General features: G+C 40.5%; 1 protein-coding gene across 6 annotated transcripts in view; it reads right to left on the bottom strand.

Moving 5' to 3' along the window:
- rdgA (retinal degeneration A) overlaps positions 1 to 26,488 on the bottom strand; it is a 429,656-nt gene that overhangs the window by 100,022 nt on the left and 303,146 nt on the right. For all 6 annotated transcript variants that reach the window (XM_080286630.1, XM_080286634.1, XM_080286631.1 and 3 more), the window contains exons 4-5: positions 21,829 to 21,958; positions 1,259 to 1,386 (exon numbers count right to left, since the gene is read on the bottom strand). In XM_080286630.1, coding sequence (XP_080142756.1) covers positions 1,259 to 1,386; positions 21,829 to 21,958 — 258 coding nt within the window. The remainder of the gene's footprint in view (positions 1 to 1,258; positions 1,387 to 21,828; positions 21,959 to 26,488) is intronic.

Here is a 26,488-nt window from a genome sequence, read left to right as displayed (position 1 = left end):
TGTGTGTGTGTGTGTGTGTGTGTGTGTAAAAGCACTCAGGGTAAACTGTTATGTTCTAAGTTACCTCAAGTTTCAACACCATAACTACCAACAACAGCTATACTCCCGTCACTTTAACTAGTCACGAAGAAGTGCTAGGGACGAAAAAAATCTCCGCGAATGAAGTACAGAATTACCCAAACTAAAAATCAGTCCAAAATGTCCCCAACGTCAGCGATATTCGGATCATCGTATAACAAATATCGAATAACAAGCAATATTTCACGTCCAAAATTTATAGCCTCATCAATCGCACGAGCCAGACTGACCTAAATTAAAGATGAACCCCGAAAGTAATCAAATTCAGTGAAATTTTTAAGATACGGGGGAATTTCAAGGAGTGACCCTGTTCGTCTGTCTCTCACTAAAGATTTTCGGACCCCTGATGCTTCACTCACGTAGATTTTAGACCCGGAAAGGTACCCAATCTCGGTGAAATCTAATCATACGTAAATTATCAGGAAGTTGAACGTTTTTGAGATGACTCAGGTAACAAACACAATTAACACATTATAATCATCCACCTAAACACACACACACACACACACACACACACACACACACACACACACACACACACACTCAATATACGCGAAATTCCTGTACTCACATCTCTTATAAAATTGTATGCTTTCGAGTTACCCAAGTTATCAGAAAATACGCAAACTCAACCAGATTCCTCTACTCATCTTGTCGTACAAACTAGACTTAACCAAACTAAAATGGAGACCCCAAATATACCCAACTCAGCGGAATTCTTGTACCTACCACTTGTAAGTTAAAATACAATCGTACGCTTCAAAGTTACCCAAGACTAAAACCTATATGTACACAAAGTGAACCGAATTACTCACCTCATAAATAAATAAAAAAATCGAATGCATCAGTTACCCTAGCAAGAAACCCAATTATACCCAAAGTGAACGGGATTACTCCTCTCAAAACTTAAAACTGAGCGCTTCAAGGCTACCCAAGCAAAAGGCCCCAAATTTGCCCAACGTCAGTGGAATTACCTCATCACACGAACCGGAATCACTCAAACTAACACGGAGATCCGAAATCCATCCAAATTACGCGGAATTCACGTATCAACCACTCGTAAATTAAAATACAATCGCATGTATGTTACCTAAGCCTCAAAAATTATCGCAAAATCGAATGTTTAAGAGTTACCCAAGCTGGAAACCCAAATGTACCCATCGTCAGTGGAATTCCTCACCTTGTCGCGGTTCTTCCTCTTGGTGGACGCCCTCTTCTTGGGTGACTTCCTGAGTGAGGACTTGAAGGATCCGCGGCGGGGCAGCTTGACGATCCATGAGGGAGGTACGATGATGCTCGAGTGGATCCCTGAAGAAGAAAGAAGATTAGTGGAATTAAAAAGACAAAGGAAATTAGTAAAGGGCATAAGGAAAAAAATCACAGGAATAAGAAAGAAATAATTAATGAGATAAATGAAAAAAGAAAACGCAGTGTGAAATGCACGTGGCAAGGATGATAATGATGGGAGTGAATCCTTGAATGGAGAAAAAAATAAGGAGAAATAAAAAAGTGACAAGAATAAGACAGAATGCAATAACGAGGGCAAAATGTAGTGAGAAATGCATGAGAAAAGGATGATGATGCTCGAGTGAATCCCTGAAAGGAGAAAAAATAAGGAGAATTAACGAAGGACTTCAGGAAATGAAAAAAAAAAAGTGACAGGAATTTGAGATATATAATTAACGAGGGATAAATTTAATACCAAGAGAAAAAATGTGAGAAATTCATGAGGAAGGGAAGACGATGCTTGACTGGGTCCACGCAGAAGAAGTAAGAAAAAGGAGAGTATGGGATGGGGAAAATAAAATGGAGAATTAGTTAGGGGAGTATGAGTGGAAGAGATGACGATAAATAAGAAGGGGGATAAATTAGCTACAAAATAAACAGGTTAGAGTGGAAATACAAGAACAGATAACTGGATGATGGGGACGAGATGAAATAATGATCCGTAGTCCTTATTATACACCAATTATAGATATTACACGAACACAACATAGACAATAGGTAGAAATAACAGAAAAAAAGATGACTATAACAGCAGTAATAGTAATAACAAATAATAGGTAATCAATCTTAATAAAAAGCAATTACAGACGACCCCAACTCCTCCCAATACTGAAGGATATCGTGGACTGGGTAATCATCATTGGAGTATTAAAGTGCAATATTTGATTTCATATGGTGCCCCCCTTTTCGCTGATCTCTTTAAGCCTCTTGTATTTGGTGAGTCCCTGCCCCCTCCTCTCTCTCTCTCTCTCTCTCTCTCTCTCTCTCTCTCCGTATTTCACCCTATCTGCCTAATTTACCCTCACCCTGCTTCCTCCCGCCTCTCTCACCTTTCCTACCATATTTTCCTGCCTCCCTAAATGATCTCTCTCTCTCTCTCTCTCTCCCCTAGCCATATCACCCTCTCTGCTTCACCAAACTCATCCCTGTCTACTCACCCTACCTACACACACATTCCTGCCTCTCCCTACCTATTCACTCTATCTCACCCTACCTCTCCCCTGCTAACTCCCACACCCTGCCTACCTACACACATTCCTGCCTCACCCTTCCTCTCCCTTTCCAACTCCCACACCTTTCCTCCCTTGCCTTCCCTAACTTCCACACCCCTGCCTCCCCCTGATTCTCCCTACCATTCCCTGACTCTCCTTGCTTCTCCCTGCCTCCTCCTGACTCTCCCTGCCTCCCTCTGCCTCTCCCTGCCTCCCCCATGTTGTTGTGTCAGTCAGGCGTGAGCAATGAACAGTCCTTTGATGCCTGTTAAAAATAAATGTTAGTCTTTTCCCCCAGCCTGGACTCACCTCGGGATTCTGTTCAGTTTAACATTACGCTATTTTGTTCATAAGAGGGATAGAGTGAGAGAGTTTTAGCCTGACTCTCTCTCTCTCTCTCTCTCCCGCTCTTTCAACTATCCATCAATCATCATCCAATGCTTTTATAATTTTTAAGGTGACCAGCCTCATTCTCCCACGAGCGGCATTATGTGGGCATTAAACCCAAACCACTCCTTGATGTGAAATGAAGCGCCGTATTCCACTAGACAACCAGGCGTCATTTAGTGATATGGTTACCACCCAGCGAAGTCAATGGTTTTCTTGGTTACACTAAATCATCCGGCTTATCACTCAATGGAAAGACACCTGTAGGCATCACTACATCGAGTGAGTGGATGATGGGCACTGCTACCTACCAAAAATTATGCGTTTTATCATCATCATCATCACCACAATTCTCCTCCTCCTCCTCCACATCATCATCATCATCACAATGCTCCTCTTCCTCCACATCATCATCATCACAATCCTCCCCTTCCTCCATATCATCATCATCATCACAATCCTCCTCCTCCACATCATCATCATGATCATCACAATCCTCCCCCTCCTCCTCCTCCACATCATCATCATGATCATCACAATCCTCCCTCTCCTCCTCCTCCACATCAACATCATCATCATCATCATCACCACAATCTTCCTCCTCCTCCTCCACATAATCATCATCATCACAACCTTCCTCCTCATCCTCCACATCATCATCATCATCACCACCATCATTATGAATAACAAATGTGAGGAAGATACTTGGAAGGGTGAAGATGTGGATGATGAACGAAAGAAGGTAGGTCGGTCGGTCGGTCGGTCGGTCGGTAGGTAGGTAGGTAGGTAGGTTGGTTGGTTGGTAGGTAGGTAGGTAGGTAGGTAGGCAGGCAGGCAGGCAGGCAGGCAGGCAGGCAGGCAGGCAGGCAGGAGGGAAGGAAGGAAGGAAGGGAGGGAGGGAGGGAGGGAGGGAGGGAGGAAGGAAGGAAGGAAGGAGAGGAGAAGGGGGAAGGAAGGGAAAAAGCATGAAGGAAGACTGAGAGGAGAGAGAAGGAGGGAGCAGTGTAAGATGGAGGGAGCAGTGTAAGACAGGAAAGAGGGAGGGAACAGGTACAGGGGAGGGAAGGAGGAGGGAGACAAAGAAACGGAAGGAGGAGGGAGAGAGAAGGAAGGAGGGAAGGAAGGGATAGAGAGGGAAGGAGGGATGGAAGGAGGGAAGGGGAAAATAAGAGGGAATGAAGAAAGCAGAGAAGAGGCGAAAGAAAAGTGTGTGTGTGTGTGTGTGTGTGTGTGTGTGTGTGTGTGTGTGTGTGTGTGTGTGTGTGTGTGTGTGTGTGTGTGTGAGAGAGAGAGAGAGAGAGACAGGTGAGGGAGAGAGAGAGGGCAGGTGCAAGGTCAGCTTTAAGGAAACCATGTGTGAGTGTGTGTTGCAACCATATGGTGAAGCTGCCTCTATGTTGCACCAAAATACCTGCAACAATACCTACACCATCATCATCATCATCATCATCATTCCCACCATAACTGTCACCATTGTCATCATCATCTTTAACGTCATCATCATCATCATTATAATCAATCCCATCATAACCACCTCCACTACCACCATCATAATCGTCACCACTATCATCATCATCATCATCATCATAATCACTACCACTATAACCATCTCCACTACCACCACCAACACAACCGTCACCACTATCATCATCATCATCATCATCATCATTAACGTCCTCATCATTACCATCATCATCATCATCATCATAATCACTCCCACTATAACCATCTCCACTACCACCACCAACATAACCGTCACCACTATCATCATCATCATCACCACCATTAACTTCCTCAACATCATCATCATCATCATCACTCCGACTATAACCATCTCCACTACCACCACCACCATAATCGTCACCACTATCATCATTACCATCATCATCATCATCATCATCAGTTATTACTTACACTATCATCATCATCACCATCAGTTATTACTCACAATTATCATCATCATCATCATCACAGCCACCACCACCATCATCATCATCACTACTATTATCATCAATCATCATCACCACCTTCATCAGTCAATAACACCATATCCATCAGTCAAATCATCATCACTAAGATCATCATCATTATCATCATCATCACCACTTTAATCAATCAATACCACATTTCCACTAATCATCATCATCATCATCATCATCATCATCACTCCTACAACCAACACATCGAACAAACACAATACAAATTAAAAAAAACAACAACAACAACAATGTCAATGCACTTCATACCTACGCCTCTGCAATTGCAACATTTTACTCAATAATTTATTATTTTTTCTGTCTGTCTGTCTGTCTGTCTATGTATGTATATATGTAGGTATATATGTATATATATGTATATATGTACAGTATGTATATATATGTATGTATGTATGTATATGTATATATGTATGTATATCTACGTATGTATGTATGTAAGTATGCATGCATGTATATTTATCTATGTATATGTATGTATGTACTGTATGTATGTATGTATATGTATGTATGTATGTATATCTATGTATGTATATACGTATGTATATTTATGTATGCTTGTATGTATGTATATGTATATATATATATATATATATATATATATATATATATATATATATATATATATATATATATTTTACTAATCTATTTAATGGTACACACTATCTGAAACCTTTTTTTTTTTTTTTTCTGGATCCTACCTCAATGGATGATGATGATGATGATGATGATGATGATGATGACAGTTCTCGTCCATTTTATTTAATTTATTCCATTACTCATGAGGGATTTAGAATTTAGATGATGATTATAATACTTGCTAATGAGGTTGATGTTGTAAACGAAGAGACAATAATAATAGGCGACCATCATTAAGAATATTATTATAACTAAAATAAATATAAAATAATTTGGTTTTACGCCAGGTATTATTATTACAGCTATTATTATCTTTTACTACTACTACTACCATTACTACCACTACTACAACTACTACTAATATTATTCGTTTTCTTCAAAAATTCACAATCCCAACATTTCAACCATAACTACAATAAATAATAATAATAATAATAATAATAATAATAATAATAATTCTGTTCACATTCAGGAAATACTAACTGCTTAATTCTGATTTATGGAAGCAGGATGGACACGAGTTCACACATCCTTTAATTAAAAGCTAAGAAAAGTAATAAGAATTGTAAAAATCATCATCATCATCTTATTAATAATAATAATTTTACAACTACTACTACTACTATTACTATCATTATTATTAATTATTATTATTATTATTATTATTATTATTATTATTATATCATCATCACCACCATCATCATAAAAATAATAATTTTACTACTACTACTACTACTACTATCATTATCATTATTATTATTATTATTATTATTATTATTTCCAATACCACCATCATCATAATCATCATCATCATCAAAAACATCACAAATAATAAAAATGACAATAAAAAAAACATCACAAATAATAAAAATGAAAATCCAAAAAAAAAAAATTCAAAAATAATAAATAAAAATCCAATGCTCTCACCAGCCATGAACAATAAAGGCATAATTTAGATTTATTACACGTGTGCGGTAATGAAGTTCCAGATGCCTAATTAAAATGATGCTGCCATGCGCTAATTACACCTCCCCTGGTAATTAACTTTAAGAAAAAAAAAAAAAGGCCTTTGACGGAAGCTAATGATATATCTTGTCTGGGGGGAGAGAGAAAAATAACAGTAATAACTAATCATCATCATCATCATTATCATTATTATTATTATTACCATCATCATCATCATCATCATAATTATCATTATTATCATTATCATTATTATTATCAGCAGCAGCAGCGGCAACAACAAAAACACCAACAAGAGTGACAACAACACCATGAATAATAATGATAATAATAATAATAATAATAATAATAATAATAATAATAATAATAACAGTAATAATAATAATAACAGCAATAATCGCATTAACTACAATAATAATAATAATAATAGCAATAATCACATTACTATAATAATAATAATAATAATAATAATAATAATAATAATAATAATGTGTCCACGCAGAAGTGCTAAAAAAAAAATACCCTCTGACAATTGCTAATGATATACCTTCCTGGAAATCAACACGAAAAAAAACATTATAATTAAACAAATTAAAAAATATGATTATGGATTTTTTCGTTAAGCTGGTAAATGAAAACTGGCGGGAAAAATGCGTAGAATTTCGCGATTTTGTCCTTGCAAGTTTGTCTCCCCGTTTTCTTTCTCTTCCATTTTTCGTTCACTTTAACTCTTTTCATTATAGTTCTTTCTCTTCCTTTCTCTCTCTCTCTCTCTCTCTCTCTCTCTCTTTTTTTTTTTTTTACTCTTCTTTTTCTCTACTTCTTCTATTTTTCTGACAAATCTCAATCCCCGTTCAATGCCTCTTCACTATTAATGAGGAGATTAAATGTAACAAAACGGAGACATCACTGAACGAAAAAATAAAAAATAAAAAAATGAAAAAGAAAGACAATTGAATGATTTTTAAAGTGTAAGAGTGAAAGATGGTTACTCTCTCTCTCTCTCTCTCTCTCTCACCTGAATATTTAGACTGCACAAAGGAAAACAAAAGACTATCCTCTCTCTCTCTCTCTCTTCCATTGCCTGTCGAGTGCCTTTTCATCGCCTCTCCGTCAGAAACAAAATCAATTGTTTTAGAAAAAAAAATGACTTGTGAAAAAAAGGGTACAAAACAATTTATTTTATTTGCAAGCGAAATGTGATGCGTAATGTCCGTAGATTTTTAGTTTTCTTTTATTTGTATGTATGTATGTATCGTTATGTGTGTGTGTGTGTGTGTGTGTGTGTGTGTGTGTGTGTGTGTGTGTGTGTGTGTGTGTGTGTGTGTGTGTGTGTGTGTGTTCAAGCATTAGTACAAGATTAATGCCATAAAAAACATCTATATATATCATGAAATCAATAGCGCAAATTTTCTATCTATCTATATGTCTATCTATCCGTCTACCATAGTGCACCCTAAGATGGCAAAGAAAAGGGGGGGCGGAGGGACGGACGTGGATTGGAGGGGGAAGGGAAAAGATGGAGAGACTGAAGGAAGGAGCACTGGAGGGAAGAAAGGAAGGAAATCTGAGAAGGAATGAAGAAGGGAAGAAAGGAGGGAGGGATGAGAGGAGAGAAGGAAGGAAGGAAGCAAGAGAGGGAGTAAGGAAGAAAGGAAAGGATGGAGGGAAGAAAGGAGGGAAGAAAAAATAAGAAAGGAAGGAGGGAGGGAAGGAAGGGAGACTTAAGAAGGAAGAAAGGAAGGAAGGAAGAATGAAGGAAGGGATGGAACTGAGTAAAGGAAGAGAAAGAAAATGGAGAAACATGTGAGAGAGAGAGAGAGAGAGAGAGAGAGAGAGAGAGAGAGAGAGAGAGAGAGAGAGAGAGAGAGAGAGAGAGAAGTGACAGGGGTGGAAGGATTTGAAGGAAAGATGGGATTAGGGAGGAGGAGGAGGAGGAGGAGGAGGACAGAGAGAGAGAGAGAGAGAGAGAGAGAGAGAGAGAGAGAGAGAGAGAGAGAGAGAGAGAGAGAGAGAGAGAGCTCCGTCAATTTTTGTTAGTACAAATCCGAAATTAAACACGAAAAAAAGCAAGTATATATAAGATTCATGAACACTGATTTTAGAAACGAAAAAAATGAAACAAAAAGCTTTATAAAGAAAGAAAATGTGAAAATAATGAAATAAAAAAAATAACAAGTATAAATACGCATATGAATACTTTGAAATGTAAAAAAATTGTGTAAAAAAAAAAAATACAAAAGATGAGCTAAATGAAGAAAAAAAAAGAGAAACAGAAGTCAAAAAGAGAAAAAATATGATAAAGAGAAATAAAAAAACACAAATAAAAAAAAGAGTGATATTTAATTGCCTAAGAAAATTACGAAATGGAAGAAAATGAAGAGAAAATTGATTAAAAGAACGAAAATGAGTAAGATGGAGACGCAAGAATATCTCTATCTATCTATCTATCTATCTACTGCCAGACGCCTCAATCCCGCACGGGGTGACCACAAACAAATCGCCTCCACGTCGCCCTGGCCCCTGCCATTTCACTGCCCCGCTCCCAACTCACCCCCCCCCTCTCTCATATACCTCTGCACCCCATCCCTCCATCTCATCCTGAATGTCAAAAAAAACGAAGAAATGAAAATGAGAAAAACATTAAAATAAAAATACACGAAAATGAATAAGAAATGAAAAAAATGGGGAAAATGCACGAAAATTAATGAAAAATGAAACGATGGGAAAAATACACGAATATGAACTGGAAAAAGGAAAAAAATGCATGAAAATGAATGAAACTGAAAAAATGGAAAAATGCAAGAAATTAAATAATGAAAAAAATGCACGAAAATGAATAAAATGGAAAAAATGCAATAAATTAAGTGAAATAATGAAGAAATGCACGAAAATGAATGAGAAATGAAAAATGAAATAAAAATGGAAATATGTACGAAAATTAATGAGAAGAAAAAGAAAACGAATGAGGAGAAAAAGAAAATGAGAATAAATGAGAAGAACAGAATAACTGAAATAATGCATGAAAATGATTGGCATGAAAAGAACACCAAAAATGAAAAAAAAAATAACGAAAATGAGGTATGAAAAACGAAAAATACTTGAAAATAAATAAAAAATCAAAAACAAAAATAAAATATGAATATCCATGAGAAGGAGAAACGAAAACATGGAGAAAATGAATAACAAAAAAGGAAAAAGAAAAAATGCAAGGAAAAAAATATCTCAGAACGAGGCGAAAAAAAATGACTGCTGTACAAGGGGTAAAAGAGTACTAGCTTTAATTTTCTCACTTCCGGATACAAATTTTCTCACTTCTAACTCTACTCTCTCACTTTTGTCACTCAATTTCAGGCTTTCTCGCTCACCGAACTGACAACTTCACCGACAGAGAGAGGATCATCCCCTTTCTCACTCTCTCACTTTCTTTACCTACTTACCGCCTCTCTCTCTCTCTCTCTCTCTCTCTCTCTCTCTCTCTCTCTCTCAACACTACCCTCACTTTCTTACATGTCACCGTTATTCCTCTTGCTCTCTTTAACTGCCACTCTCTCACTATCTCTAAAACCCTCTCTCTTACATTCCATTACATAGTGGCGTTGAGAAAGTGAAAGACTAAGATTGAAAGGGATTAGCCTAAATGGACCTACACACATTGAGAGAGAGAGAGAGAGAGAGAGAGAGAGAGAGAGAGAGAGAGAGAGAATGTAAATAGAAAGAACCAAAATGGTGAATTAGATGATAGAAAAAAAGACAGAGTGATAAATAGATAGACTGATGTACATATCTTTATATCTAATATGCTATAGCACTAGCTGTGTGTGTGTGTGTGTGTGTGTGTGTGTGTGTGTGTGTGTGTGTGTGTGTGTGTGTGTATTTTGGGCAGCCGAAACTACACATTCACATCGCACCATAATTGGCACAAAAATCGCAAAAAATTCGCTGATGTGAAAAAACTTGGTCCCATCACGATTGAAAAACTTTTACCATATTTAATGAGCGATCACATTTTGACCAAAAAACGCCGCTCTCGGCGCCCAGCATTGGACCTCCGTTGAATTTTTTGCCCATAGCTACAGCAGCGCGAGGGCCCTCCGCAGGAGCAAGTGTGAGGGGCCCGAAGGGCCCACGAGCACTTGTCTACATTTATGTCTATCTACCTATTTATCAATCTATCTATCTATCTATCTATCTAGAGAGAGAGAGAGAGTCATAGCTGTCAAGAAGAGATGTAAATGATGAAGGGCTGTCTGTTACCTTGTGATTAATGACCGTTCTCTCTCTCTCTCTCTCTCTAGTAAACTGTCTCTTATCTTAAAAATCTTTTCCTTGACAATACATCTTCTTTTTCCATTCCCATCTGTGTGTGTGTGTGTGTGTGTGTGTGTGTGTGTGTGTGTGTGTGTGTGTGTGTGTGTGTGTTACCTACTACAATATCTCTCAATCTTTTCCTTCTCTCTTAATTTCCCACAGGCCTCCTTTTCTTCCCCCCCCTCTTCTCTCTCTCTCTCTCTCTCTCTCTCTCTCTCTCTCTCTCTCTCTCTCAGTATCATTTCTCTCCAGTTCTAGCTCCAAAAAATATTCATGATTTTTTCAGTCGCTGGAATGAATAATAATGTGTCTGTGTTTATTTATGCATATTGCTGTTGAGAGAGAGAGACAGAGAGAGAGAGAGAGAGAGTAGATTAGTGAGAGGACAGAAATTGAATTTAGGTGGAAGAAAATGGAGAGAGAGAGAGAGAGAGAGAGAGAGAGAGAGAGAGAGACTGTCTGTATGAGACAGACAGACGGATAGACAGACAGACAGATAGACACACAAACATACATACATATAGACAGACACATGTTTAGACCACGTTGTGTGTGTGTGTGTGTGTGTGTGTGTGTGTGTGTGTGTGTGTGTGTGTGTGTGTGTTATCCTCGTACTGAATGGGTCAATGAAAGGTGTATCCAGAACGAAAAGTCTCTCCGAAGCTTCGATAAAGATAAATAGGATAAAGTAACTAAATAAAATAAATAAATAAATAAATAAAATAATGGTAAAGAGATTAAGGATTTTTTATCGAAACTTAAATCTCTAAATTATTATGGACTGATCTCGTGTTCATTCGGTCAGCAGTCCACTACTTTACCACTAGGCCACCTCCCCTCCCATACACACATACATATATATGCACAGACATGAACGGATCATTTAGCTCCATTCATACACACATAGTTGGATATTGAATGCACACACACACACACACACACACACACACACACACACACACACACACACACACACAGAGGAATTCTCGGACAGTTCAAACACATGGAATAATTATTTACATATATTTCAACGCTCTCTCTCTCTCTCTCTCTCTCTCTCTCTCTCTCTCACACACACACACACACACACACACACAATCACCAGTCTCACTAAAACAAATACATATAAGATAGGAATACACACACACACACACACACACACACACACAATCACCAGTCCCACTAAAACAATACAAATAAGATAGGAATACACACACACACACACACACACACACACACACACACACACACACACACACACACACACAATCGCCAGTTCCACTAAAACAATACAAATAAGAGTGGAATACACACACACACACACACACACACACACACACACACACACACACACACAATTCCTTCTCTCGTAAATTTCCTGTTATCTTAAATTCGCTCAGTTATCTCTGAAGTCTATATTTCTCGTCTCAATTTGTCTCAGCTCTCTCTCTCTCTCTCTCTCTCTCTCTCTTTTGCCAAACACAAACACATTATCCATCCATCCATCTCTCTCTCTCTCTCTCTCCTCTCTCTCATGCCAAACACAAACACATTATCCATCTCTCTCTCTCTCTCTCTCTCTCTCTCTCTCTCTCTCTCTCTCTCAAGCCAAACACAAACACATTATCCAACCATCTCCCTCCCTCTCTCTCTCTTAAAAAAAAAAAAAAGAAGAGTATTATCCACGCCCACTCATACGCACATCATAAGCCTCTTATTACCCACACAACACTCATATACACACGTACACACAATCACACATCAACGCACACACCCACACGGATACACACACACGGTACACAGCAAGATGATCAAAGCGTTGGTGTGTGTGTGTGTGTGTGTGTGTGTGTGTGTGTGTGTGTGTGTGTGTGTGTGTGTGTGTGTGTGTGCGCGCGCGTGTGTGTGCGTGTGTGTGTGGACATTCACAATCCCCTATGTATATATTTTAGAGACTGACAGATAGCGTGTGTGTGTGTGTGTGTGTGTGTGTGTGTGTGTGTGTGTGTGTGTGTGTGTGTGTGTGTGTGTGTGTGTTATTCTGTTCATCTTTCCGTTCACTTTGTTCAACTAACTCAATCTTCCTTCCCTCTGATATATCTCTTTCCTTCTCTAACCCTCTCTTTCCAATTCCTCTTCTTTGCTCTTCTCTCTAATCCATTATTTCATTTTTCTCTATCTCTAATTCGCTCACTTTCGGTCTTTTACTTCCTCTCTCACTTTCAGTTTCTCTCACTCTGGGATTTTTCTTCTCTTTCACTCTAGGTTTGTATGTCTGGCTATCTTCTCTCTCTCTCTCTCTCTCTCTCTCTCTCTCTCTCTCTCTCTCTCTCTCTCTCTCTCTCTCCAACAGGGCGAGGTGAGAGAAATGAATAAAAATGAAAAAATGTAAGATTAATGAAAGGCGAAGTGAATGCGAGAGAGAGAGAGAGAGAGAGAGAGAGAGAGAGAGAATTAATGTGAAAATACTGAGTGAAAAAGAGAACCACAAAGGAAATCACATCTCTCTCTCTCTCTCTCTCTCTCTCTCTCTCAAAGAATCCTTACAATATCAATCTAAACCAAAAACGCCAGATCTCCGCCTCCCTCCCCCAAAAAAAAATCCATAGAAAAAATCAAAATAAAAAATAGCAAAAAGACATGATGACAGATAATTAAAAGCATCATCCATAAATAATAATAATAATAATAACAATCATCATCATCACCCTAGTAATAATAATAATAATAATAATAATAATAATAATAATAACAACCATCACCATCATCACCCTAGTAATAATATTAATGATAATAATAATAATAATAATAATAATAAAAATAAATTGCTCTCCAGTTGGGACACAGACCTTATTAAAAAAAAAAAAATACAGAGTGTTAGTTTTGCCAGCGCTAATTAAGTCTCTCTCTCTCTCTCTCTCTCTCTCTCTCTCTCTCTCTCTCTCTCTCTCTCTCTCATTAATCACTTCAGAACCTGACATTTTTAAATTTGACTCTCTCTCTCTCTCTCTCTCTCTCTCTCTCTCAAAAATCCATGGAAAGCAACTAAAAAAAAAAATCCATGAGCAGCGAGAAAGCTTATTGGAAAAATGCTGAGGGATAGTTTTGCATGGAATAGTCTTCATTTTTTTAAAAGATTTTGTATGGAGAATGCTTTGCTCCTCTCTCTCTCTCTCTCTCTCTCTCTCTCTCTCTCCACTGCCGTAACTCTCCTTCAAATCGCTCTCTTATTTTACGCCTCCTCTTACCCTCGCCGTCTTCTTGCCTCTTCCTCTTCCTCCTCCTCCTCTTCCATCTTACTCTTTTGTCTCATCTTTTCTTCTTCCTCATCTGTTTTCTTTACATCCTCTCCCTATCCTTGTCACACTTTCCTCTTCCTATTAACATCTCGCTTCTTCCTCCTCCACTCTGATTCCTCCTCCTCCTCCTCCTCCTTCATAAACTCTCATTTTTCTTACGGGGCCGCTGTGTCTATTCTTCCTTTTCATTTTATCTTCTTTTCATTCGTCTTCTTCCTTCCCAAAACCCATCACATTCTCTCCACCTCCTCGTCTTCTTCCTACTCTTCCTCCTCGTAATGTCTTCTTCCTTATCTTTATGCCTCTTCAATTTCTCGCGTTCTTCCTTACCCTCCTCTCCTCCTCCTCCTCCTCTTCTTTTTCATTTTCCTCCTTCTCCCCCTCCTCCACCTCCTCTTCTTTTACTTCCTCCTCCTCTCCTTTTTCTTTTTCCTCCTCCTCCTATTACTCCTCCTCTCCTTTTTCTTCCTCCTCCTCCTCATGTTCTTTCTCTTCCTCCCCCTCCTCCTCCTCCTCTTCTTCTTCCTCTTCTTTTTCTTCTTCCTCCTCCTCCTCCTCTTTATCCTCATCCTAATCTTCCTCTTATCATTTCCTTCAATATCATCTTCACGTCAGCCCTATTCTCTCTCTTTTCAACTGACTTTCTTTGCATCTTTTTCTCTCTTCCCTCTTTCACCTTCAGACTTTTCCTTCTTCACTTTTCACCTTTCATTACACATTTTTTATCTCCTGCTCTCTCTCTCTCTCTCTCTCTCTCTCTCTCTCTCTCTCTCTCTCACACACACACACACAAACAGCACATGGTTCAACAAACATACAAACATACTCGTACACTCATAAGCATCCAATCTCTCTCTCTCTCTCTCTCTCTCTCACCTCCTCCTTCACCCTTATATCTCTTAATTCCCTCATTCCTCCTCCTTCCCTCTCCACTCCTCGATATCTCCCTCTTCAAGACTTACGTTAGGGGATTAAAGGAAGGAAGGAAGGTAGGTAGGTAGGTAGGTAGGTAGGTAGGTAGGTAGGTAGGTAGGTAGGCAGGCAGGCAGGCAGGCAGGCAGGCAGGCAGGTAGGTAGGTGCGTACTAAGGAAGGAAGAATGAAGGAAGGAAAGAAGAAGGAAGGAAGAAAGGGAGGGAGGGAGGGAGGGAGGGAGGGAGGGAGGAACAAAACCAAATGAATTAATGCATAAAAACAAAAAAAAAAAAAGGATAGAAGAACGACAAACTAAATAATTCTCTCTCTCTCTCTCTTACTATCAAAAACCAATTAAATCTAAACAAACACCTACTCACATTAATCTCTCTCTCAAGTTACATTTCACAACACTCAAAATATCACTTGCCTATGGAACAAATTGCATTGAGTCAAATTAAAAAAAAAAAAATCTCGTCCGGTGAGAACAATTATATTATTATTATTATTATTATTATTAGTTATTATTATTATTATTATTATTATCACCATCGAAATTATCAATCTATTACCAATACCATTAATTATTATTATTATTATTATTATTATTATTATTATTTTTATTTTTTTTTTGTGTCCGACTCTGGGCAAAGGCTTCAGGGCCTATATCTCGGGGGCAGTAGCCTATTCCAAGGCCCAGTAGTCCTCCTACACCTCCACATGTCACCACTTCGGCGCTAACACCCACCGTCCATACTGAATACATGCTAGGGCTGTCTCATACAGGACTGGTGTATTGGTATCAGCGGGGGTACTTTTATGACATGTCGGCGGGTCATCTGGTAGATCAGGAAAGTCTGCTTTTATGGAATTCAAATCCTTAAACTGTTCCCTGCCCCAGCCTGGATTCGAACCTGGGTCCATCAGGACTGCAGGCCGCCTCTCTACCGATTAATATTACCAGTATTCTTATCATTATTAAAATAAAGTTCATATGCCGTAAAATTTAGCAGACATAAGCATCATTACAGAAGAAAGTGCATTATTTATTTATTCATATGTATATTTCTTGTAAACGTGCATACGCCCCCAAATATTACGCTACACCCACTTCAATCGCTGTATCGCACTACGAGTATCATCCGCTATACGAGCGTTGGAAAATCGTATAGTGAAATGGAGTGCATACCTCAAATTACAGAGCCATTTATGTAACGCCTGTGGTTAGGAGGTTGTGTTAGCCTGCATCCCCTATTACAGAATGCGGTTAGCAGCCATACATGAAGGCCAGGTAGGTTCCACTATCACGTACTTAAAACACACACACACACACACACACACACACACACACACACACACACACACACACACGGGGTTTAAGTATACGGTTTTAAACGTCGTAAAAATTCGTGGTAAATATAGTCTGTTGATCTTTATAGGTGTAATACGGGATTATACTATGGTTGCTTGAAAAGAGAGAGAGAGAGAGAGAGAGAGATGGAAGGTGCGTGGAGGGTATGCGAGGAGAATGATGAGGGAAAGGGAAAGGGAAGGGGATAGGAAGGGAAGGATGGGAAGGGGAAAGGAGAGGGAAGGGAAGGTAAAAAATGGAGAGGGAGAGGATGGAAAGGCGGGGAGAGGAAGGAAAAGGGTTGTGAAGGGGAGGGGTAGAGGGAGGGAGGAACGTGAGGAAGAGAGGAGAAAAACCAAGGAAGGGGGGAATGTAAAGAGACACTGGGGAGGGGGAGGAAAAAGGGGAGAGAAGAGGAGGGGGTTGGAGATAAAAACTTCAGTAAATAGGCAAAGTACACACACACACACACACACACACACACACACACACACACACACACACACAATTTACACATGCACTGAACACATTCTCTCTCTCTCTCTCTCTCTCCCCTCCGCAGCAGTGATCCAACTCCTAATGACCGGACATAACAATAACAACAACAACAACAACAACAAGAGCAATCCTAGTCCTCCATCTCCTTCAGGGATGAGAGAGAGAGAGAGAGAGAGAGAGAGAGAGAGAGAGAGAATAAATGCCCTTATGGAATTAATTTGAGTATTTGGGCAATATTACAACATGTTTAGGAGCCGTGGTGCCTCAGAATTACCGTGCTTGTCTCCCGATACGCGCGTGAACAGAGGACGGGTTCGAGGCTCGACCGTGGCAGGCATTTAAGAGATTTTTGGGAGCGAGTGGAGAGTGCCAGCAGGAAAAAAAAAAAAAGAAGTTCCCATTTGTCTCTCTCTCTGCATCTATCTATCTATCTATCTGTCTATCTACCTGGAATTGACTGCCTACCTATCCATCTATCTAAAAACTACCTAAATTTCTCCCTCAGCATGTATGTAAGTATGCATGTATGTATGTGTGTACGTATGTATGTGTGTATGTGTAAAAAGAGTACCAATCTTTCTCTCTGCATGTATGTATGTATGTATGTATGTATGTATCTAAGACTGCTTTTCTCTCTTCATGTATGTATGTATCTATCTATCTGTCTACCTATCAATGTACCTGGATGACCGCCTATCTATCTATCCATCTGGCTATCTATCATTCTATCTATCTATGTGTTTCTGCGTCTAACTCCCCAGCTATCATGTCTATATCTATCAATCAATTAATTTATCTATCTAGCACTGTGTAACTGTCCACCTCTCTCTCTCTCTCTCTCTCTAAAAAATTGTTTGAATGACGATGAAACTAACAATAGGGTGCATTTGGGTGAGAATCCATTTGTGCTGAGTTGAATGGGGGTGAGAGAGAGAGAGAGAGAGAGAGAGAGAGAGAGAGAGAGAGAGGATGTTGAATTAGGAGGAGGAGGAGGACGACGACGACGACGACGACGACGAGAAGGACGAGGAGGAGTACGAGGAGGAGGAGGAAGAAGTAGAAGAAGAAGAAGAGGAGGAGGAGGAGGAAGATGGAGGAACTAATCTGTTGTGGTTGTCTAGGCAATTTTTACTCTTTATTTATATCCCCATTTAATTTTATCTGGCATACCACTTTTCATAGCTAAGAGGCAGGGGTGAGGAAAGAAGAGGAGGGAGAGGGAAGAAGAGATGTAAGTGGTGGAAGGAGAGGAGAGGGGAGGGGAGAGGAGAGGGGAGAAGAGAGGAGAGGTGAGGAGAAGAGAAGAGAAAAGAAAGAGAAGAGAAGAGAAAAGAGAAGAGAAGAGAAGAGAGGAAAGAAGAGGAGGGAGAGGAGAGGAGAGGAGAGGAAAGAAGAGGAGGGAGAGGAGAGGAGAGGAGAGGAAAGAAGAGGAGGGAGATGGGAGAAGAGGAAATGTGTGTAGGAGGCGAAAAGGAGAGGTGAGTGGGGGTAGGACAGGAGAGGGGAGGGGAGAGAAGATAAGAGGAGGGGAGAGGAGAGGACGGAACAGGAGAGGAATGGAGGGAAGGGGAGAAAAGAAAGGAACGGAAAGGAGAGGAGGGTGGGGGGGAAGGAGAGAGTGGGAGATGAGAGGGGAGGGAAAGGGGGAAGGGAGGGTGGACAGGAAGGGAGATAAGAAGGGTGAGGAAGATAGATGATGATAGGTGAGGAGAGGAGAAGAGAAGAAAGAACAATGAAGAAGTGAGAGAAGAAGAGAGGGGGAAAGTACAGAGCAAGAAGGAAGAGAGAAAGAGAAAAGAGAGGAAAAGAGGGGAAAAATGAAAGAATCAGAAGAAGGGAAGAGGAGAGAGAGAGAGAGAAGGTAACAGAAAGAAGAGAGGGAGAGAAGAGGAATGAAGAGAGAAAATAAGAAGAAAGCAAAGCCTATGCCTGATTAAAATTCGTCTCTCTCTCTCTCTCTCAGGCAACACGGGCAAGATATTTTGAGATAATGAAACACGGCGCGCGAATCCCGTAGAATTTATCTCAACATCGCATCTTCTAATCCCACAGCGAAGCACGGTAGCCATATTACCTATCAGACCACGTATTCTCTGCCAAAGAAGTTACGTAACATATTCTTCTCCGCGATTTATTCTGGGTACGATTACTTGCATTTTCTTGTACGCTACATTGATGCTAAATTTATGACTGATTTTCGTCCTTTTTCATCTTATTTTCTCAATGATCGAAAAAGGCAATAAAACAGCTCAATATCCTTCCCATGGCACTTCTTCGTGACTAGCACCACATTAATCCTAAGCTAAGGTTACAAGTGTCCATTCAGTATCTCAAAATATTCCAATTTAAAATGTCCAGAATTACGCCCAAAATTCCTCTCTCTCTCTCTCTCTCTCTCTCTCTCTCTCTCTCTCTCGACCTACATGTGCTCCTCCTTTTTCACTTTCTTCCATTTTTCCTCCTTCACTGAAATTACTTCTCCTTCACTGGCCTAACATATTCCCCTCTCTCTCTCTCTCTCTCTCTCTCTCTCACACACACACACACACACAAAATCAGCTAAAATTCCTCCTCCTCCTTCCCCCCCTCCCCCTCCTCCTATTCCTCTAACATAATATATTCCTCTCTCTCTCTCTCTCTCTCTCTCTCTCTCTCTCTCTCTCTCTCTCTCTCTCGCCATTGCCCATTTTCTTCTTTCATATTTCTTCTTTTCCTCTTCGTTTCTTTTTCTACTTCCTCCGTTATTTTTTTTTATTTTCATTATTTTTTCTTCTTTATTTCTTATTTCGTCTCTCCTTTTGCTTTACTTTCTATCTTTCTTCTGTTCTCTCTTTAATTCTCGCTCTCTCTTCCTCTCTTTCTTTTTTTCTCTAAGACATTCTTCATACCTCGCTTCTCGCCTCCACCTTCCTGTCTGCCCTCCCTCCCTCCCTCCTTCCTTCCTTCCTTCTGTCCTTCGTTCACTGATTCATTCATTTATTCACTACCTTCTTCATCCTTCTCATGCCCTCTCTTGTTCCTTATTTTCGCTTCCCCATTCTCTCTCTCTCTCTCTCTCTCTCTCTCTCTCTCTCTCTCTCTCTCTCTCTCTCTCTCTCACACACACACACACACACACACACACACACACACACACACACACACACACCTAATCACATTCATCATCATCATCACAACCACAACCCTCCTCATTTGGGGTCTCCTCTCTCTCTCTCTCTCTCTAACACACACACACACCTAATCACATTCATCATCATCATCATCACAACCATTACCCTTCTCATTTTGGGTCCTCTCTCTCTCTCTCTCTCTCTCTCTCTCTCTCTCTCTCTCTCTCTCTCTCTCTCTCTCCCCTACAAAAAACACTGCCCCATACACCCCTTATCTCTCTTCTGTGTACCCAGTCTCGCCTTACTAATATACAGACAATAATATATTTAACTGTTATCTCTCTCTCTCTCTCTCTCTCTCTCTCTCTCTCCCTCTATCTGACCATTATCATCACTACATCAACTTTATCCCTCAGCACAAACACCAAGGCCCAATCTGTCTGGAAAATATGCTCCCTAACACCTCTTCCTAAGCGATTTATTTTACGACATGGCTGGTTAATACCTCTTTGTACGCTGTTTATGCAGAGTATGGCAATGTTGCAAAGATTTAAAGAACACAGAACAGAACAGGAGTGACGTAATAATAAAAATAAATCGCTTAGGAAAAGGTGTTAGGGAGCATCCGTACTTGCCCAGGGAATAAGTCTCAATCTTGCTAAAGGGGTAATAAAAAAAAAAATCTAGGACAGGAGGGTGTAATAATCAAAATAAATCGCTTAGGGAAAGGTTTTACGGAGCTTGCACACTCACCTAGGGAACATGTCTCAATCATGCTAAAGGCTGTAGTAATAATAATAATAATAATAATAATAATAATAAAACTGTTGGACGCGTGGGAAGTAACAATCAAAATAAATCGCTTAGAGAAAGGTGTTAGGGAGCTTGCACACTCACCAAGGGAACATGGCTTGCTAAAGGATGTAATAATCAAAATAAATCGCTTAGGGAAAGGTGTTAGAGAGCTTGCACACTCACCCAGGGAACATGTCTCTTCAATCTTGCTAAAGGATGTAATAATCAAAATAAATAGCTTGTGGAAAGGTGTTAGGGAGCTTGCACACTCACTCAGGGAACACTGAATAGGGAAGGAAGGTGTAATAATCAAAATAAAACGCTCAGGGAAAGGTGTTAGGGAACCTAAATACTCACCTAGGGAACACGTCTCTGTCTTGCTAAAGGTAATAATCAAAATAAATCGCTACGGGAAAGGTGTTAGGGAGCTTGCACTCACCCATGGAACATGTCTCTCCAATATTGCTAAAGGTTTTAATAATAATAATATAAAAAAAAATACGACAGCAGGGGAGTAATAATCATAATAAATCGCATGGGGAAAGGTGTCAGGGAGCTTGCACTCTCACCCAGGGAACAGGCCTTCAATTTTGCTAAAGTGTGTAATGATCGAAAAAAAATCGCGTCGGGAAAGGTGTTAGGGAGCTTGTATACTCACCCAGAGAACACAGAGCAGGACAGGAGGGTGTAATAATAAAAATGAATCGCTTAGGGAAAGGTGTTAGGAAGCCTGCACACTCACCCAGGGAACATGTCTCTTCAATCTTGCTAAAGGTTGTAAAAAAAAAAATCTAGACATAAGGGAAGTAACAATCGAAATAAATCGCTAAGGGGAAGGTGTTAGGGAGCTTGCACACTCACCCAGGGAACACGTCTCTTCAATCTTACTAATACTGAAGCAGCTCCCCTTGAAAAAAAAATAAAAATGACACGAGGGATGGAACAATGAAAATAAATCGCTACGGAAAAAGTGTTAGGGAGGTTCCGTACTTACCCAGGGAACAGGTCTCTTCAATCTTGCTGATGTTGAAGCAGCTCTCCTTGTTGTGGTAAGCAGCCTTGCACCACGAGCAGCTGATGGCCACTATCTCTTTGGATCCGAACAGCAGCTTCGATTGGAAACCCTGGGGAGATAAGAGAGATGGTGAGTTAGGAGGGTGAGAGCTAGCGGGTTAGGAGGGTGAGAGATAGTGGGTTAGGAAGGTGTGAGATTGTGGGTTAGGAGGGTGTGAGATAGTGGGTTAGGAGGGTAAGAGATAGTGGGTTAGGAGGGTGAGAGATAGTGGGTTAGGAGGGTGAGAGATAGTGGGTTAGGAGGGTGAGAGATAGTGGGTTAGGAGGGTGAAAGATAGTGGGTTAGGAGGGTGAGAGTCGGTTAGGAGGGTTAGAGATAGTGGGTTAGGAGGGTGTGAGATAGTGGGTTAGGAGGGTGTAAGATACTGGGTTAGGAAGGTGAGAGATAGTGGGTTAGGAGGGTGAGAGAGCGTGGACTAGAAGGGTGAGAGATGGTGGGCTAGGAAGGTGAGAGATGGAGGGTTAGGAGGGTGAGATAGTGGGTTAGGAGGGTGAGAGATAGTGGGTTAGGAAGGTGAGAGAGAGTGGGTTGGGTGGGTAAGAGATAGTGCATTAGGAGAGTGAGAGCTATGTGGGGGGGGTTGAGAGATGGATGTTTGCGAGTGTGGGAGAGAGAGAGAGAGAGAGAGAGAGAGAGAGAGAGAGAGAGAGAGAGAGAGAGAGAGAATGTTAAGGGACCACAGCCGCTGTGGCGTGAGAAAGAAGAAAAATTATACGATTAATAATAATAATAATCATCATCATCAAAATAATAATGATGATGATAATAGTAATAATAACAATGATAATAACTGTAGGAGTAATAGTAACAATAATAAGTGCATAATAATAATAATGATAATAATAATAATAATAATAATAATAAGGCCCATTAGCACCTCCTAATTACTAACAGGAACAAATTACCTTAATGAGAGACTGAACAGCACGTACGTGACTCTCTCTCTCTCTCTCTCTCTCTCTCTCTCTCTCTCTCTCTCTCTCCTTAAGCCTGTAATTGTCTTTCAAACTGTCACAAAGTCAATCTCTCTCTCTCTGACTGTACCCTTCTCCAATTTCCCTCTCCTCAATCTCTCTCTCCTCGTCCTCCTCCTCCTCTAAATCTTTCTCCCTCAGTCTTCATCATTTTCCCTGTTATTACAATCATCATCTATCTTCTACCCTTGTGTTTACTCTCTCTCTCTCTCTCTCTCTCTCCATATTCTCCTTTACACATCAATCATATACTCTACATTTAGTGCAATCTCTCTCTCTCTCTCTCTCTCTCTCTCTCTCTCTCTCTCTCTCTCTCTCTCTCTCACACACACATGACTTCTTGCTCCCCTCCTCCATTCTCTTTATCTTCCCTCTTCCCATCATCATCATCCTCTTGTCTTGCTTCCTCATATTCCTTTTGTTCTCTTGCTCATTTGCGTTCTCCCTCTCCCTCTGTCCTATCTGCGTCGTTATTGGTAATTTTACATTTCTCTCTCTCTCTCTCTTTCTTTCTCACTCTCTCTCTCTCTCTCTCTCTCTCTCTCTCTCTCTCTCTCTCTCTCTCTCTCATGCCCAGGTGCACACGATTTTGAGCAAGCCCGTAATTATCGAGGGAAGTACACAGGTAAAAATATATATGAACGTGACTGTGGGAAGGTGAGAGAGAGAGAGAGAGAGAGAGAGAGAGAGAGAGAGAGAGAGAGAGGATATGAAAGGAAGATATATAAAGACATGAGAAAACCGAGAGGACAAAGGAAGAAGAAAAAGGAAGAAGAGAAGGAAGAAGAGGAGGAAGAATATGAGGAAGAAGACGAAGTGAAAAAAAAGAAAAAAAATGAGAGTAATGGAGTAAAAATGAAAAATGAGACAGGACGAAAAATTACTGAAGAGGACGACAAATATGGAAGAGAAAAGTGAACGACGAGGACGAAAAATTCTGGGAAGACTGAACGAAAAAGGAAAGAAAAGAGAAGATGAAAGTAAGAGAGGATGATGATGAAAATAAAAGGAAAAATGAGTTAAGGAGGAGAGGTGGAAGGACTGAAGCAAGGAGGGAAGGACTGAAGGAAGAATTAGAGGTAGGAAGGAAGGATGGATGCAAGGAATGAAGGAAGGATGGATGGATGGATGGATGGAAGGAGGAAGGATGGATGGATGGATGGATGGATGGATGGATGGATGGATGGATGGAAGGAAGGAAGGAAGGAAGGAAGGATGGATGGATGGATGGATGGATGGAAGGATGAATGGATGGAAGGAAGGCAGGAGGGAAGGAAAGTAGGAAGGATCGAGTGCCTAGTCTCTCCTTCACTTACTCCCTTTCTTCCTTCCTTCGTTTACTCTCTCTTCCTTCACAATACTCTTCCTTTTTTTACTGTTTTTTCTTCCTTCCTTAATTAGTCTCTATTCCATCCCTCCTTCCTTCCAACCTTCCTTCAATCATACCATTTCTCCTTTGCTCTTTCCTTCATTCCCTCTCTACCTTCCTTCCTTTTACTCTGCAACCCATCTTTCATTTTCACTCTTCCCTCTTTCATTCTTCCTTCCTTCCTTCCCTCCCTCCCTCCCTCCTTCCTTCCCTCTGTTATCCTTCCCCACCTTCCATTCTCTCTCCTTCACGCTCCATTAAATCTCTCTCATCTCTCACTCTCTCCCTCTCATTCTTTTTCTTTCTTCTATTTCCCTTCTTTCTTCCTTCATTCTCCTTTCATTCTCATTCTCCTCACTCCCTCATGTTCTTCCTTCCTCCATTTCCTTCGTCCTTCTTTCCTTCCTTCCTCTCTTTCGTCCTCCTTTCCTTCCTTTCTTTCATCCTTCTTTCCTTCCTTCCTTTCTTTCGTCCTTGTTTCCTTCATTCCTTTCTTTCGTCCTTCTTTCCTTTCTTTCGTCCTTTCCTTCCTTCCTTTCTTTCGTCCTTCTTTCCTTTCTTTCGTCCTTCTTTCCTTCCTTCCTTCCTGGTTTTCTTCCTTCCTTCCTTCCTCCTCCAGCTCGAAAGACTTCCTTCCACAACCCATCACCTTCTTATTCTTTAATCCTCTCTCTCTCTCTCTCTCTCTCTCTCTCTCTCTCTCTCTCTCTCTCTCTCTCTCTCTTCTCTCTCAGTATTTCCAACCTATTTATCGATCTATTTCTTACCTATCTTCTCAATCTATCAACCTAGAAACAAACATACATTCATACATACATTTATACACACATACATACACACAAATATCCATCCACCCATACATACATATACGTATGTCTACTGTAGTTCCCTCCTTTCCCTCTTTCCAATTCCTCCTTCCTACCTACCTACCTACGAGCCTACCTACCTACCTACCTACCTGCCTGCCTACCAACTATCCTACCTACCTACCAAGGAAAAAAAAAAAAACTAAAACCAGCCAATAAACTTACCTACCTACCTACCTACCTAATAACCTACCTACCAAGAAAAAAAAAAAAACTACCCGTCTACCTACCTGCCTACCTACCTACCTAGTACTACAGGGGGTCGTAACCTGCCTTGTGTGGCTTCAACTGAGTTATGACCTGGATTCTCTCTCTCTCTCTCTCTCTCTCTCTCTCTCTCTCTCTCTCTCTCTCTCTCTCGCATATTCTACCCCAATGCACAGGTTTTTTCTTTGCTTTTGTCCGCGTCTCTCTCTCTCTCTCTCTCTCTCTCTCTCTCTCTCTCTCTCTCTCTCTCTCTCTCTCATATTCTACCCTTGCACAGGTTTTTTTTTTTGCTTTTGGCCGCGTCTGTGTGTGTATGTGTGTGTGTGTGTGTGTGTATACATGATATACTGGATGGATGGGTAGACTGATAAACAGACGATATATATATATATATATATATATATATATATATATCATCAGCCGTTGAGGACCTATACAGGACCGGCCTATCCCTACCGAAGCAGGGACGATACAGCCAATGTATCTCTACCCAGTGGCTTAGGCTGTCTGGTAGAGACTGTATGGAGGGTGAGAAGTGCTTGTGACTGTGACTGTAGTGTTGGAGTGGCTTTGGCTGTGTGTGTAGTCTGTGAACCAAGTGTAATCGGCACGTCTTAAGCAGACTGGGTGCAAGCATACTAGTATGCGACACTGGTTCAACCACAGCTCCCCTTATGTCTGCCAAAGCAGTCAGTGGTTCGGTGAACGCTTCCCAAAATTTTTACAATTCTGGAGGGAAGCGAACCCGCGTCCACCACCGTGCGAGACGCACACTCTACCACTGTACCACAGAGGCTCCATATATAGATAGATAGATAGATAGACAGATAGATGTACTGGAGAGAGAGAGAGAGAGAGAGAGAGAGAGAGAGAGAGAGAGAGAGAGAGAGAGAGCTGCGTGCGTGTCTCTTTTTATGACCGACACACATGCACTCCGCTCATCCATCTCTCTCTCACCTCACTCTCTCACTTTCTCTTGTTCACTCTTTCATTCCATCTTCCTGCACAATATTTCATGCTTACTTCAAAACTCTCTCTCTCTCTCTCTCTCTCTCTCTCTCTCTCTCTCTCTATCGTAGCGAAGGGGTTACAGCAAATCTGTCTGTCTCTCTCTCTCTCTCTCTCTCTCTCTCTCTCTCTCTCTCGTAGCCAAGTGGTTAAAG

The sequence above is a fragment of the Coenobita brevimanus genome, chromosome 112 (genome assembly GCF_032717465.1).
Source record: "Coenobita brevimanus isolate Jiangsu-jjx chromosome 112, ASM3271746v2, whole genome shotgun sequence".
Classification (NCBI taxonomy): domain Eukaryota; kingdom Metazoa; phylum Arthropoda; class Malacostraca; order Decapoda; family Coenobitidae; genus Coenobita; species Coenobita brevimanus.
This window is presented reverse-complemented; position numbering and strand designations above follow the sequence as displayed.